General features: G+C 42.8%; 2 protein-coding genes across 9 annotated transcripts in view; one reads left to right on the forward strand and one right to left on the reverse strand.

Annotated features, from left to right (window-relative positions):
* The window catches only part of LOC127579282 (protein SFI1 homolog), a 120,401-nt gene extending 117,983 nt beyond the window's left edge, over positions 1-2,418 (forward strand). For both annotated transcript variants that reach the window (XM_052031965.1, XM_052031967.1), the window contains one exon: positions 985-2,418. In XM_052031965.1, the coding sequence (XP_051887925.1) occupies positions 985-1,092 (108 nt within the window). In that variant the 3' untranslated portion in view covers positions 1,093-2,418. The remainder of the gene's footprint in view (positions 1-984) is intronic.
* A 149-nt stretch (positions 2,419-2,567) lies between these two features.
* The window catches only part of pisd (phosphatidylserine decarboxylase), a 92,911-nt gene continuing 79,234 nt past the window's right edge, over positions 2,568-16,244 (reverse strand). For all 7 annotated transcript variants that reach the window (XM_052031969.1, XM_052031972.1, XM_052031974.1 and 4 more), the window contains 5 exons: positions 12,107-12,343; positions 10,725-10,863; positions 9,095-9,241; positions 4,329-4,489; positions 2,568-3,333 (listed from right to left, as the gene is read on the reverse strand). In XM_052031969.1, the coding sequence (XP_051887929.1) occupies positions 3,109-3,333; positions 4,329-4,489; positions 9,095-9,241; positions 10,725-10,863; positions 12,107-12,343 (909 nt within the window). In that variant the 3' untranslated portion in view covers positions 2,568-3,108. The remainder of the gene's footprint in view (positions 3,334-4,328; positions 4,490-9,094; positions 9,242-10,724; positions 10,864-12,106; positions 12,344-16,244) is intronic.

A 16,244-nucleotide genomic window follows, 5' to 3' on the forward strand; every position in this document is an offset into this window, starting at 1 on the left:
TTGGAAATAACACACATTACAGTTGCTTTTAATTTAATAAACATTGATAACTTGACAACTGTCTGTTTTGAGGATCTGCCTTATTGGGAGGCATTTCTCTTTCCCAGCTAAAGATCTCCCTTTTATTCTATTACTGATATCCTGCTTTGTGGAAGATCAGAATGAAAAGATGGTACTTGGCAGGCATGTCTTCAGTCATCAAGTGAATTGCCCATCTCCTTGTGCCTTGAAGATGCTGTATGCTTCTAGTGTTCTGATTCTTTGATGGATGTTAAATGAAAATGGCATTATGTATTGTGTGATATTGGCTTGTGCTACAGCAGCACATTTCATCCAATTTTATGTCCTAAGGATAATTTCCTTAATCCAAGTTAGATTGACTGTTGAGGCTATAGTAAATGAGATTCTATATTGGTAGGGTGATCTGCTTTACATCAATACTTATAGGTGTCTATTTCAGTCAGGCATGGGGGAAACTGTGTTCCCAAAATGAAACTGTACTATAGGGTAATAGTATGCTTAAGATTTCTGCTTTAAATTTTGTACAATAGGAGTGAATAGGGATAGTTTGGTACTGCTTTTAATTAGAATTCATGTACAGCATGATGTTTGACATCAGATTGGAACATGGTAAATTGACCAGCAGTACTGACAGGGTTTTGGAAATTGACCCCTTCCTGATACTCCTGCATACCACTAGATTGCTAAGAAGTTGCAGGCAAAAACCTGTTTTTTTTAAAATACACATCCTTCTGCAATGACCAGCTTTGAGTTATCCCCAGTTGCAGGTTTTCTGCTATTTGGTATATTGCTAGACAAAGCAGCACTGATATAATTCAGTTTATACTCCTCACCATATTTGAGCATGTACATAGTGTTTATTTCATTCTAATAAACACTGTTCAAATACTCTACATGTAATGTGTAGGAGGTTGGTTCTTGGTATGGTGAGAGACTTTGACTATCTTTTGCATTCACTTTAAGCTGGAGACAGACATCGAAATGCTTTCAATGAAGTTGAAGAAAGATGCACCATTTATACAGCGCCACATTGCCAGAGTGCAGGAGATCCAGGACAGCCTGACTGTATGATGGCATCCATCACCATTTTGCTATCTTTGGTACGGTGGATTGAAGAACCATTGTGTACATCATCTCTTGGAGCTTTGTGAGGCCATGAGAATGGCTAAGGAAAGGGGGTACAGTGGTGGTTGAACTTTTTCAAAGCCTATAGATATGTTTAAAATATATTTCATATTTTTACATAAAGTAAACCACTTGTATAACCTTAAGTTTACTCCAAAATACATGGCTCTGACAAGGACAGCTTTTGTTGTGGCCCAGTGCTGCATTTCACAAATACTTAACCAAGCTCCCACATAAATTAGAGAGGTGTACAGCACCCTTGATTATAATCCTTTTCTTGCCTGCCTTCAACCAGGCTTTCTGCAGTGCAGTAGCTGAATGGACCAAGGTTAATTCTCGAGGGGGCGGTGGGGTGCAGGCAGAAGGAGACACTGTTTAGAGGAATACATGGCAGAATGCTGGTGAAATTTTGGAAAAATCTCAGCAGATGATGGACAATAACCCATGCACAGAATCCATCATACATTAAGGTTTCATACCAAAGATGTGAGGAAAATTTAAAGCAATAAATTAAAAATACTTGTGAAATACTAGTTTATTTTATTCCTTGGTCATTGTTCACTATTCCACATGAAAATAATCCTGCAGTGAATGGCAGCAGGTTTGAACCAGACACTCCTGAACTATAGAAACAGATCACAAAAAAAAAATACAATTAACTGTCAATAAAATCTCCTGTTCCTTCTAATGCTGCAGGTAAGAGATGCTTCGCACCAATCTGTGAAAGAAAATCTAAGGAGCCCTAAAAGGACATTTGTTATGGCACTGGTTTAGTGCTTAAGCCAATAACTGAATAGCAGTCTCCAGAACACGCAAGGGAGGTCACCAAGCACTAGCAGAATTTAGTGACACTGTTAACCAAGGGCCTGCTGATGTGCACTCTTTGGTGGTGGTTTGATATAAAAGCACACTGACAGCAAAGAAAAAAAAAAGTCAGCAACCTGGGTTTGCCCCCACCTTTTTAAACCTCATTTATGGATCAACAACATGATTTATATTAAAAGTAACAGAGAGCAAGGAATAATTGTCCCTTAGATAGTTTAATTGCAGGTACCCCAACATGCCTGCTCTATTACCCTCAATCATGCATTATTTCTTAGATGCTACAATCCAGGTCTAGGAAGCTGGTGCTCAGACCGAGATAGATAGAGGTTGAATCACGAATGCAGCAGCTTAAACAGGGCTAAAGCCAAATTGTGAACTTGTAAAAAATATAAATTTATCTTCATCATTTGGATGTTAAATACTAATCAGTGACTTGTTTTACACCTTGCACCTGATTTTGTTTCCCCTATTTGTTCAATGCCCACCTGCAAGATTGACATCTGGATGAACACTTGCAGCACAAAACAGCACTCGTTTTAGCATTTTTCCCCTCAGCCCTTTTAAAAAAAAAACAAAAAGAGCTCAGCAGCAGTAGGTTTTGGTACAGTCATTTTTATTTTCTCTGAAATGTAATTTGATGAGATTTATTTTTAAGGATATAAAAATACTGCATGAACTTAGAATGACCCACTTGCATGGAGCTATTCAGCAAACATTCTTGCGTCACCAACTCCTGCAACGTTTCACGGGATCCCTTGCCGTGCCCCTTTAGACTTGGGCCCTAAAATCTCAGTCCATCTTTCAAAGTTCTTTTGTTCCTGGTGACCTGCCAGGTTCCTCCTTTGCACAGAAAGTATGGCACTGCACATGCTCAAAACCCTATCCTCCCATCAGCTTCCTATTTAAAGGGGTAACTGGGTAGGGTCAGTACATGTTTCAAGGGAGACCATTGCACCAGTCATGGTGCAGCTGCTCCCTTAGATGGAGGCTGTGGGAGATGCTTCTGCAGTAATGATGAAAGGAGGAGCAGCCAGAACTTAAACCATATTTCAGTACGGCCATTTCTCATGTTTCCTAGTCCGAACTCACTCCTCATTACTCCATTCCGATTTGAGATGTGTTTTGATGGTAATGCTATTAGATGGACCCGAGAGCCTCTCCAAACCTGATCTTCTGTCCAGGTTTAAGATTAAAGGTGAAGTCTTTTGGTGCCTCAAAGATGAGAACAATGGTGGAACCCAAATTGAACTCGCCCAGATGCTCTCCTTTCCTCATGGTAACCCCTTCTTTGTTGTTGTTTGTGACAAAACTGAAGTCATTGTAGGAGCCCTTCATGTAGCGAGGGCTGTTGGTGTGCAGATCCTGTGCAAAATAAAAGGTACAGTAAGGTGTTATTTTCCTGCTGTGCCCTCCCACTCCATGCTCAATGGCAGACAATGACTTCAACAATATTGCAGTCCAAGTGTTAACACTGGGGCTCTTCATCCATGCAGAAAGCTGCCCACTGAGGGGCGAGTGTGCAAGGTAATGGTTCAATTTCCACTTTCGACTGAAAAACAGGATGCCTATCCCACTAGTTCAATGAGAAATTGTGAGGAAATTGGCTAAGGAAACACACTAACCTAATATTAATGAAGTATGCGATTCTTAAAGTAAACAAATAGAGATAATGAAATCGGGCCACAGACTAACATGCCGGGCGAAGGGTAGGATACGAGAATCTGCTGAAATAGGTGAAAGATTATGAACAGCAGAAAGTAGGCAAGAGATGACACTAGAAGAACGAGTTCCAGAAGAGACAAGTTTCTTTCTGTAATATATATTTTTCAGAGGTATGCGACTCCTAATCCACACAGATATTACCTTTAACTGGCTTATCGAGTCATTCACTTCTATCAAAGCTGCTGCATCTAAAGACAAAGCACGACTGGACCAACCACCCAGCACTAAGCCTGTGACCTCCAGAATGTAATTTTCTGTCCCTCCCACTTACCGTGCAGACCTGGTAAATAGTCACCATCAGAACCATATTCTGTTTCTCTCTCTCCTACTGGTGCTAGCCAACCCACTGAGTATTTCCTGTACTTCCTTCCGTCACATTTCCAGTATCTGCAGTGTTTTGAATTTCTATCTATTGTTTTGTGGATAGCCTGTTTCTTCCTGTTGATTTTGGTGGAACTACTGTACTTGTGCCAGGTCTAATCAAGCACAGGCTCAGAGGGCAGATTTGCTGGCCTTTTCTGATTTTATTTCAGACTTTCAGCAGCTGATTTTCACTTGTCCCAGGCACAGGGCAGCAAGCAGAAAAACCCTTACAAATATAGGGTTTCCTTCCCGTAACCGTTCACCATACTCACGTTGTCAAAGTAAATGCGAATAGATCCAACATTTGTGGCACCGACTGCAGTGAGTGAAAAGAAGCCGTGAGTCCAATCTCCAGCCAGGACAACCCGCTCATTGTGGCAGAAAAGCTCCTTAATCCAACGAGCTACTCCAGGATTAACCGACATAAGGGAGCCTGAAGGAAGACAAGAACAAATATGCAACCTGGTTTTATACGTGCAGCTGTAAATACACAGCCGTTGTTACAGTTTCTGCCAAGTGTGCACAATGAAACACACATCTAGCCATGTGTTCTTCCTTGTAAAAAATTGTGTACAATTTATGCTTGTTTTTCTTGTGAATGCTGCTTATCTGATGCTGTGTGCCTGTGATGCTGCTGCAAGCAAGTTTTTCATTGCACCTGTACACACAAGGACTTGTGCATGTGACAACAAACTCAAATTTGACACGTCACCCTTCCTGCCTCCAACTTGAACAGAAATTTGCTATTGAAAAATGGGATGTCTGTCCCACAACTAGTTTAAAGACATCGAAATACTGCTATTATCCTTTGTAATTCCAGAATCTTTAAATTGAACAAGGCCATTTCCGCCATCTTGGCTGTATCCCCTCTTTAAAACAGGCATCAATTAATCTCACACTCTTGTTCTTGCCCTGTAACCTTGAATTTTTTTTTTCCATCCAATTTCCTTGATATTGAATCTCTTTTCAACTCTGCAGCAGAGAGTTCCAGATCATTGCTCAGAATAAATAAAAAATCTCACTCCCTCCCCTCCACTGATCCTGTCTCCAATTATCTCAAAACCGTTCTTTTCGGTGACTGACACCCTGCTGGTGGAAGGAGGTTTTTCTCTACCAAAATCCCATATCATTTTGATCTTCTTTAAAGCTCCTTTTAACCTTCTGTGCCCTGAGGAGTACAATCCATTTCTCCACTCTCACCCCAGCTGAATGGACCCTGCAATTTTCAAGCAGGAAACTTTTGTACATTTTTATTTACGTTTTGGATTATTGAGCTAGAATCATGTTGAAAATCCAAGTTATTTCATTCAAGAGTGTCTCTTTCACCTTTTACTGTTTCAGGTTTAAATATAGGACTCAGTGAGCCAGATGAAGCCCAAAGAGCTGATTACCAACAGCTCCACAAATCTCATTTAGAGATTAACAGAAGAAACTCCCCACCCTGCTGTCAATCTTCAGAGAAAGCGGTTCTATTTTGGCAGCTCTTTTGACCATCAAGGAGATTTCATTAATACCAAAGTGATTTCTGATTGAGGTCGCGTTTTAGACCCATATCCTTCCGGACTAGGAGTTAGCACAAGTAGCTGGATTCTAGCCTGTGTTATGGAAGCTGATTCAGAAGACCAAGGACCTTTTTTTTATTTACAGTGTGGTAACAGGCCCTTCCGGCCCAATGAGTCTGCGCCACCCATTTTAAACCCAATTAACCTACCTGTGCGTATTTGCAATGTGGGAGGAAACCGATGCAGACACGGGAGAACGTACAAACTCCTTACAGACAGTGACGGAAATCGAACCCTGATCGCTGGCGCTGTATTAGCATTGCGCTAACCGCTACACTACCGTGCTGCCTCCATTGTCTGTCACTGGATACTTGCCAACAGCAATGTGCTGAACTGGGCTGAGAGAAGAGCATCAAGACCCACAACACAATTGCTGGCCGCTGGGAAAGTTTCGGAGACTAGCTAATGGCTCAGCCCAGCCATTGCTTCCATAATGATTTGATGAGAATCAGAGAGGAACTGACCAGGACCTGGAAAAGACACCAAACTACAGGGTCCAAGGACCACTGATCGCTGACCCTGAACCCCAGGGCCGCTGACTCCTTTGGCCACCAGTCAATACAGCTACTATTAGGCAGGAGGTACAGAAGCCTGAAGTCCCACATCATCAGGTTCAGAAACGGCTGCTTTCCTACAACCATCAGGTTCTTGAACATAACTGCACAACCCTAACCCTACCTCAGCAACCGAACACCTTGGACCACCTCTTGCACTGCCATACATGTGTCTTTGATTATGCCTTTGTTTTTCTTGGACTAAGATCTTGCATTTTAACAACCTTTTTTCACTGTATGGTATAATTTTACGTGCAGTTTATATCCTGTGTGTTGTCTGTACCTACGTGCCTGTGATGCTGCTGCCAAGTTTTTCAATGTACTTGTGCACATGACAATAAGCTTGACTGGACTTGAAATGACCCTGAGCCCCTGACCCCAAGTGCCACCAGCCCATGACAACATTTATGTTCCATTCAAGCTTCCCCCAACTTTACTCAGCTAAAACCATTAGTCAAACTCTCTATTCCCTTCTCCCTCATCTGTTTGAACCCCACCCCCCTCCCTTAAATACACCCATAATATTCACTCCAATCACTCTTTGTAGGACTGAGTTCCATAGTCTCACTAGCCTCAGTAGAGAGGTTTCCCTTCAGTTCCCTGTTGGATTTTTGGTGTCTTGTCATATTTAAATGGTCTCTGGTCATCTTTTCTCCATAACATCTGCATCCATTCTGCCTTGATAACATTACTACTCAAGTGAAGAGTGACCCAGTTAGTTCCTTCTCACATTTCTGGTACCATCCTTGTATAAATCTTCTCTGCATTCTCTCACTACCTTCGTATCCTTTTCACAACATGTCGACCAGAACGGCACAAGTTTAAGTGTGGTCTAGTGATCCCTCCAAAAGAAACCTTGCTGCTTGATGTGCTTCTTTTTACTAACATGTGATGTAACTTTTAGTGATTGGTGAATGTGTACTTCCAGATCCCTCTGTTCCTCCACCATCCTCCCAATTCCTCTCCACCAAAGTGTACTCCCTCCATGTATCTTGTGTTGAAATTCATTTGCTAATTATTTGCCCATTCTTCAAGTTTATTAATGTTCTCCAGTGATGTGTCAGCGCCATCAGTACTCAAAGGCTCCCAATTTATTATTACCTACAAATTTAGAAAATGTGCTCTCAATCTGTGCTTTAATCATTAATACAAACCGTGAATAACCATCCTTTTACTCCCACTCTGCTTTCTGTCCTGAAATCAGCTTGCAGTCCATTCTCAAACTTATCCCTGGGCTCTACATTCTCCAAGCTTATCCATTAGTCTACTACAAGGGACCTTACTGAAAATCCATATAAATTACCTCAACTGTATTCAGCATCATCTGCACCAGATTGGCCTTTTTGACATCACTGCTGACTAATCTTTATCATACTTTGACCTTCGGTTTTTTTTCTCCTTTTGTAAGAATTCCATTAGTTTCCCTATCGAGCTGACTGGCCTATAGCACAAAGATAAAACCACACCACCAGAAGGTGTCCTCAATGTGAAGACAGGGCACTGTCTCAGTCACAAGATTATGTGGTCACACCCACAAACACTGTTGTGGACAGATTCAACTGCAAGAGATTGGTGAAGATGAGGTTATCCTCGCGTTGTTTACATCACCAACGTGTGTAGACCCAGCCCGGTAGTTATGTCCTTCAGGGCTTAGCTAGCTGGGTCTGTGGTGGCACTGGCAAGCCACTGTTGGAGATGGACATTGAAGACCCCCAGAGTACATTCTGTGCCCTTACTCCTTTCAGTGCTTCTTCTAAGTGTGTTCAACATGGAGGAGAAGTGATTCATCAGCTGAGGGAGGGTGCTGGGCAGTAATCAGGAGGGGGTTTCCTGGTTTCATAGGGCTCAGTGTTGAGGGCTCCCATCTGCTACCTTGATTGGTCTGTCCTGGATTGCACAGGGCTCTGGGATGCTGGCCGTAAAGTACAATGTTGTGAAAATTACTGTGTCAGACTTATTTAAAACTTCATTTATGGGAGGTGGGCAGTACTGGTAAGGCCAACATTTAATACTCACCCAGCAGGTGAACTGACTGGCTTCTGGTGGCCTTCAGGGGGCAGTTTAGGATCAACCACATTACTGTGGGCCACGTGCAACTCACACTCAGTCATGAAGACATACTTCTTCCCCAAAGGAAATTAACCAGATGCAAGTTTCCACACGATCCAAGCTCACTATTACTTGCACCAACTTTTCATTCCTACGTAATTAATTGAATTTAAATTGCACAGCTGCTGTGAGTGGATTCAAATTCATGATTTCACTCATCCACCCTCTAGGATGCTAGTCCAGTGACTAACCACTAAGTTACCACATCCTCGACACCCACTGATCTTCCTGACTAAAAGAGCAAAATACAGCGGACGCTTGAAATCTAATCAGAAAATTCTCAGCAGGCCATGCAGCAGCTGTCGAGAGAGAGAGAGAGAGAGGGAGAGAGAGAGAGAGAGAGAGAGAGAGAGAGAGAGGGAGCCATTCATCACCAACCTGAAACATTAATTCCAATTTGTCTGACCAGCTTGCGCAACCTCTCCCTCTTCAGACACCGGTGTGCAGATGTTCACAGAAGGATTTTACAAGGTTGGAGTATTTTCCAAGTCAGTCAAGCTTGTTAACTGCTTCTCTCTCTACAGTTACTGCCCAACTTGCTGAGTATCTCCAGCACTTTGTTTTAATTTCATTCCAGCAGCTTCAGGTTTTATTGATTTGGAATTTTTTCATGCCTGAATTTGATACTGGTTGGCCTGTACATTTTTATTATTTACTGTTTTTCAGTAACAGTTTAATACAAAGGATTGGTTTAATGCAGTCAACTGGGCAAACCTGGTAAGAGAATTCAAGGTCACGTCACAGTTTCATGGCCACTCCCAACATCATCAATTCAATTCCAGAGTAAAACCCAGGTGAACAATGAATTCTTACCTGGGAAATGCCGCCTGTGAGAGACTCGCCAATCAGTTGGTGAATGAAAACAGTGATAATCTCCAGGGGCCAGGTAGATGACACAGTGATAGAGATCATTGCCTTCCTTCGTCACTAGGTGTTCCTGGAACGTTGTCTCTGTGTTATCTGTAGGATTTCATAAATTACACAGCAAAGAGTGCATTAAAACAAGATTCTACAAGTCACCACTGTACTTTGGACATTACACTAAGCAGCTGGTGTGGCCCAGCCAGAACCACAGACAACGCTAGTGACTGTGCAGAGAGTTCTGTCCAGTTGAAGAGTGGTTTAGATTGTAGTTTGGAGGAACTGAGCTGTGCATTTTACTTGCAATCTATATTCCAAGAGCACAGCACCTCACAGATTGTGCACTGGATCCATCTTTTATTAGTCCTCTTGAATCGCCCCCATGCTGTCTCTCAGAAACATAAAACTACACGTGTGAGTCAACTTCCAAATATACATAACAAGAACTCCACATCTCAAGCACCCTCAACCATTTTTGCACCATCATTAAGTCTTGGATGAGTTCTAACTTGCTCCAGTGCAATATTGGGAAGATCAAAGCCATGGCCTTTGATGGCCCCACAAGCTGTGCCTCCTGGCCCTCTCTCTGGTACCATCTCATACCTAATCATTGTCCAAAATCTAAGGATTTGAACCTTTTAGCCTTAAACCAACCATGGCCTGATCACTTTATCCGTGCAAACTCACCTGGCAATACATACCCATCCCTTCCTGACTATGGTTTCTGGTTCACTCACTCTACAACATTAGTGGTAGAGCGTTCAGCCATTGGCATCTTGCACTCTGGAACTCCCTTCCTAAAACCCTTCATTATCAACTTGTTAGGTTTAAGATGGTCAAAATTCATTACATTTTAGTCATCTGCTCAAAACATCCATTGCAGATTTGCCTTCCGTCCCTCTTAAGCCTAACCAAAAGGGTCTTGGAACTTTTCAATCAGTAGAGAAACTTTCTATTAGAGCTGGAAGGGTACACATACTCAACTTCCTACCCCTCCCATCCTCACTGCCAAACCCAATACAAGCCTGCAACTGTTCCAGTGTCACTGTAATAGAAAACTTGCCGAACCCTGCCTGTGAAAACGTCATCTCTAAACAAACAGACACCATACAACTCTGACTCTGAAAAGCATTCCCAATTATTGCCCCACATCCCTGACCCGGGGTGCTGTCAGTGGTGATCAACATTTTCACCACTGCCCAGTGATTACAGAGTCATAGAGAAAGAGAGAGAGAGAGAGAGCACAGATACAGACCATTCGGCCCACAGATGTCTACCACCCACTTACACTCATCCTATGTTAACAGAGCCTGTGATTTTGCATCACAGCCCAACACACACACAATTCACGCTTTCCTCTGGAGCCCTGTAAAAACATGCTTCCTCTCACCTTCTGCTTTCCACGTTCAGCTGCAGTGGAACAAGTTGTCCAATATTATGCACACAAAGGATTTTAAGGATATAATTCTGGGTAACATCTATTGACATAAGCCAGAGAGAAGCTGAGTGCTTCATAAGGGTCAATTCAGAATTTTGAACTGTCTGAGAACGTATGCAAACCAATATTCAGAAATGAACTTACTGTTGCTAATCTCCAGGTTCTCTGACCAGGTCTGAGGGCCCAGGAAAGTCTCCAGTGAGTAAGTCACACCCTTCACTTGCTCCACTTCACAGTTCTTCACCCTCCCAAAGTGCAGGATTTTCCCATCAGAAGGGCTGATCTAGGAAACAGCAATGAGGAGAGTGGCCATTGTTGTTAGGTTGAGAAACATTCACCACACACGATGTTTAAATGTTAACCTGCCCATTGCATGGGACCAAACACAAGCCAGTCCTCACATTAAGGAGCTGATTGTGAATTTAAGGACAAAGGCTGGATATGGAGGATGTCCTGGGCAGCATCTAATGCACCCACATGGTGATGCTACTGTACCCAATTATCTGAGCACACGTTACAGAGATAATGCCATGATTCAGTACATGTGAAGCTGCTGTAGGGGTTTTGCCATTGATTCCTCTACTTTCTCCTTTGCTGAAGAAAAGGGCTTCTTTATCCTCATTCTTTTACACTTCACTACGTACACTTTGTTTTACTGCGTTTCCTTACAACGTGACTACATTGTCAGAAATTCTTCACTGGCTATTCAGTATGTTGGGATGGCCTGAGGTCATGAATAAAGCTGCATAAATGATATTCATAGATAACAGAAAGACCTTTATCCCTACCTCTGAATATTTTAGTGAACCAGCTCAAGCAAAAACTAACAAGATGTGATAACACATTCTGTTGTTCACTGTAAACCCATTACTGACACATTGAGGTGCTGTACTATAACTTGCTGCTGACATAAGGGGATTAATTAACCCTCGCATTGCATTTCCCCTATAGATGTGGCAGGAAAAAATATGGCAAAAATAAAACCAGATTTTCACTAAACAGGAGCCTATAGTCTTTACACTGCTACTAAGGTGTTAGATATGAACAAAAATTCTGTGAAGCCTAGTGCAAAACCTGGATGCAGTTGGACGCACTGTGCTGTAATTCTTCTGCAGACTGGCAGTCCATCCTTACCAGGTAGCCCTCCAGTCACTGTGTACAAGGGCAAGACAGGGCAGTCGGGGAGGAAAGCCACCACTCATGGCAAGTCACCGGACAACAGTTGGGACCAAGAACCCCTTCTGATTTCTTGCCCCCATCCCCCCTGCCCCATTTGAGAGAGAAACTAGCTCCTCTGGGATTCAGAATATATCTAAATACATGTCAGAAGTTTCTGTAGCCAGAAGTCACTGCAATGGGCAGTGTGACTTATCAACCAGACACAGTTCAAGCACCGGAAGCAAAGAAATCTGAAGGAGAATCCGAGAAGAGGCAGAGAGGCAGGTAACCTGTATTTTCTTTTGATAGGTTCTTCAGAATGTCACTGTTGTACGTGGAAACATTGAGCACCAATGAACACAACTTACCACACAGTGAGAGTCACAAACAGGACGTGCCTGCGGCTTTAGCTTTCTGCGGAAGAATTCACTGAGGTTTCGATAGTGCTGCAAATCTTCAACCGCTGCTTCCTTCATATTGACCCCAAATGTCCATATGTACAGATTATAGACTGGCTTCCGCATCCAGGTGGGTAACTCCACCTGATTGAGCCGGCCCCACGCACGAGACAGCAACCGGGTGGGAATTGTTTTATACAAACCAACCTGCAAGATTCAGACGGGCAACATTACACACTGGACACCGGCAGGGCTGCGGCTTCAGCTGGGGGAGGGAGAGTAACGGCTGAAGTCGCAGTCAGTAAAACCAGTCCTGCACGGAAAAACAGTGCCAACTCTTAAGGATGTCAAATGTTTTAGATAACAACAAATTTCAAAGCATACATTTAGGAGAATGGTTTTACATAAGAGCCTACTTCACAGAGGAACAATTACACATTAGCACATTACTGACAGATCACACCCGTTGGGAGAAATCCCCAAACATAATTTCAAATGAGTAAAAGTTACTACCTGAAGCAGAGGTACTTTGCTTTTGAAAATTAATTTATATGTTAAGGAGGTCAACTCCAAGCATCAAACCTGCAGAGATGTTACCAAGCTGTCCCCTGATAGCTCACACCAAATCAATTCCCTACTGTGTGCTCCCAGGGAGATGGATAAGGCAGTCAGCATCAAAAGGGAGACTTCTCCTTGCTTCAACATTGCAATTCCTCAGCACCAACTCGTGCGCTCTGTCAATCCCAAAAGAGGGCCGAGAAGAACAGGCAATATTACTGGCCAATCCAGTGCTGCCAATCACAGGGAAATGTAAAATATCTGCCGGGGAGGGGGAGGAGCTGCCAGGAACCGGCCAACCCTGTCTGCTTCCTTCACCTTTGGCAGAGGGCAGCCTCAGGTAGCATCTGTTTAATGAACAAACATCAGTCATTGTTAATCCTAAACAGGAAACAAACAGGGACAGTCAGCATCCGTAATGTTCCAACTGCAGAACTCTGCCAGAATGAGAACAAAGGCTCCACACAACTATAGAATTACCTTATCTGCTCTAAGACCAGTGACTGACCTCCTGAGCAGTTCCAGTATTTTCCTTTTGCTTAGTTATTGGCAAAAAGAACATAACGTGTGTGAGAGAGAGAGAAAAAAATTTGTATATACTCAGGTCAGAGAATAAAAGCAGAGTTAATGATTCAGTCTCCACGGATGCTGCCTGACCTGTCGAACACTTACAGCATTGCTTTACAAACTTATATCGGCTGCGGTATTTTGCTTTTCATCTCCCATTTATACAGTTCCTTTTAAAATACAAACTGTCCCAAATTGCTTCACAGGAATGTTATTACACAAGATTTATTAGTCTCATTAGATATTAGACAAAGGCATGGTCAAATAGATGGGTTTCCAAGGAGTGTCTCAAAGGAAGACAAGTTTAAGGAAGATTTAGAGAGCCAGGGAGCCAACGTGATGGAGGAAACAAGATGAGGCACCTACAAGAAGCCAGTATAGGAGAGCAGGGCAGGGATCATGGGGTTTGCAGGGCTGTGGGAGGTTGCAGATTGGAAGTGGGGGAAGCCACAGGATTTGAAACCAAGGATAAAAATTTTGAATGGGCTCCAGACCAGGAGCCAATATCAATCAATAGGCTCAGGATGACGGCTCAACACCTGGGTCCAAGTCGGAACGCAGGCTAGAGATGTACTGACAGGATGCACGCTGCCTAGGAGAGCAGTGGAAATGATGGCTGTAACCAAGTAGTTAAGGCGTTAATAAGCGTGGAGATGGGTGATAGAACAGAGGTGGAAACAGGCAGTAATAGGGATGAAGAAAACATGAGACCACCCCTAAGGCTGCTGCCAATTCGATTCAATCTCAGGCAGCCTCCAGGGAAAGTATTAAATATTTTACTGGGGCCAAGGGACTTGGCTTCAGTCTTCAAACATTTAACTTGCAGTAGAGTGTGCAGGGAGGGGGAGGAGGGGGAGGGGAGAGGGACACACACATCCTCCATAAGCCTTGATGGTGCTGCAGTGTTATGGTTAGGAGAGTGGGGAAAAGCATTGCAGAAAATTCTCTGGGTACATCTATCTGTTGAGGAAGGGAATGCAAGGAAAATCCCACCCAAGTGGCAAATGGAGGAGAGGAGCCAGAGGAATATTGCATGTTCACTTGTGGCAAAGACTTCAGCTGAGGCTGAGGAGAAGCAGGGTTAATTTCAGTGCTCTGGCAAGGTTTCCAAAATGAAAGGAACAACAGAGGTTCGTAACACCCCTCAAACCTACTCCACCATTCAGTCAGATCATGGCTAATCTGATCTTGGTCTTATCTCTACATTTTTCCCCAAATCCTTATAACCCTCCATTCCTTTGAACTACAAATCCATTCCAGCCTTGAATATCCACAATCATCCCGTCTCTGCAACTCCCCTGGGGCGAGAAATCCCAAAGATTCATACCCTGCTGAGAAGAAATTCTCATCATCATATATGGTTGACCCTTTATCTGGAGATGATGCTCCTTGGCTCTAGTTTCTTCTCCAGAGGAAACATCCTCTTAACATTTGCTCTGTCGAGTATCCCCTCCCCCACAGGATCTTTTGAGTTACAATAACTTCATCTCTCGTTCTAGCTTGAGAGCACAGGCACAACCTGCTTAACCTTTCCTCAAAATGATCCCTTCATACCTGGAATCAACTGAGTGAACCTTTTCTGCACTACTGCCAAAGCAAGTTTATCCCTTCTTAAGTAATGAAACCAAAACACACACAGAACTCCAGGTGAGGTCTCACCAGTGCCTTGTACACTTGTAGCAAGCCTTCACAACTTTTATATTCCATCAGCCCTACAATTATGCCGATATCCAATTTGCCTTCCAAATTACATGCTACATCTCCAATGTATTTTTGTGTTACTTCTAAAGGAACACCAGAATTAAACAGTCTCATTACATTTAAAAAATCCACTTTTCTATTTTTCCCCAGTAGATGATTTTGCAGTTCTCCACGTTATTTGCCCACTCATCTATTTATATCCCTCTGCAGACTCTGTATCCTCACTTTTCCACCTATCCATAAATCCTCAGCAAAGTTCAGACACCCAGTCCCTTTGTAAATAGCAATTCCTGTGGCATCCCACTAATTAAGGTTCACCAACCTGAAATGACCCATTTTTTAAATTTGAAAATATACTTTATTCATAAATTCAGAATCAGGTTTATTATCACTGACATATGTTGTGAAATTTGTTGCTTTGCGGCAGCAGCACAGTGCAAGACATAAAGACATCAAAATTACCATGTTACAAAAATAGTGCAGAAGAGGAATAACAAATACAGAACATTAAGTCAACATTTTCATGACATGGTTATTCCATTATTTAACATTAATACATCTTCAGATATCATCCATTTGCAAACTTAAATAGTTCATGGTGTTTTAGCAAAGATTTTAACTGATTCACACGCGATTGTAGGGCCCTAACTTGTGGCCCTTCCCCAAAGAGATTATCCCTACCTTGGCTTTCTGTCAGCAAACCCAAGCTCTATCACTGCACACGGAATGATTTTTGAAATGGAGATTTGCTCAGGTATAAAAGTTAAAACCTGACCGAAATCCAGTCTGACCACAACCATTCTGAATCTTTCCAGTTGTTCATTTTTCAGGATCTATACACCATTTCAGGGCCGGCACTTGTGCCCTTGAGGTGGTGGTGGTCTGAGTCACATTAGTAATAGAGTTGAACAGCACAGAAACAGGCACTTCAGCCCACCATGTCCACACTGACCTTTCCCACACCTACACTAATCCCACTTGTCCAGCTTAGGACAGTATCCTGCTATGCCTTGCCTATTTAAGTGCCTGTCTAAATGAATCCCAAACATAGTGATTGTATCTGATTTCATCAGCTCGTCTGGTAGTGTTCTCAATATCAACCACTATGGAAAAAAAAACTTGCCCCTCAAATCCCCTTTAAAACCCTACAACCCACCTTAAACCTATGCCGCCTTGTTTTTGATACCCTACCATAGGAAAAAGATCTGACACCTCTTACAATTTTATATGCCCCCATCAGAACACCCCTCAGCCCCCTCCACTCCAGGGAAAACAATCCCAG

Source organism: Pristis pectinata, chromosome 17, assembly GCF_009764475.1.
Source record: "Pristis pectinata isolate sPriPec2 chromosome 17, sPriPec2.1.pri, whole genome shotgun sequence".
NCBI lineage: Eukaryota > Metazoa > Chordata > Chondrichthyes > Rhinopristiformes > Pristidae > Pristis > Pristis pectinata.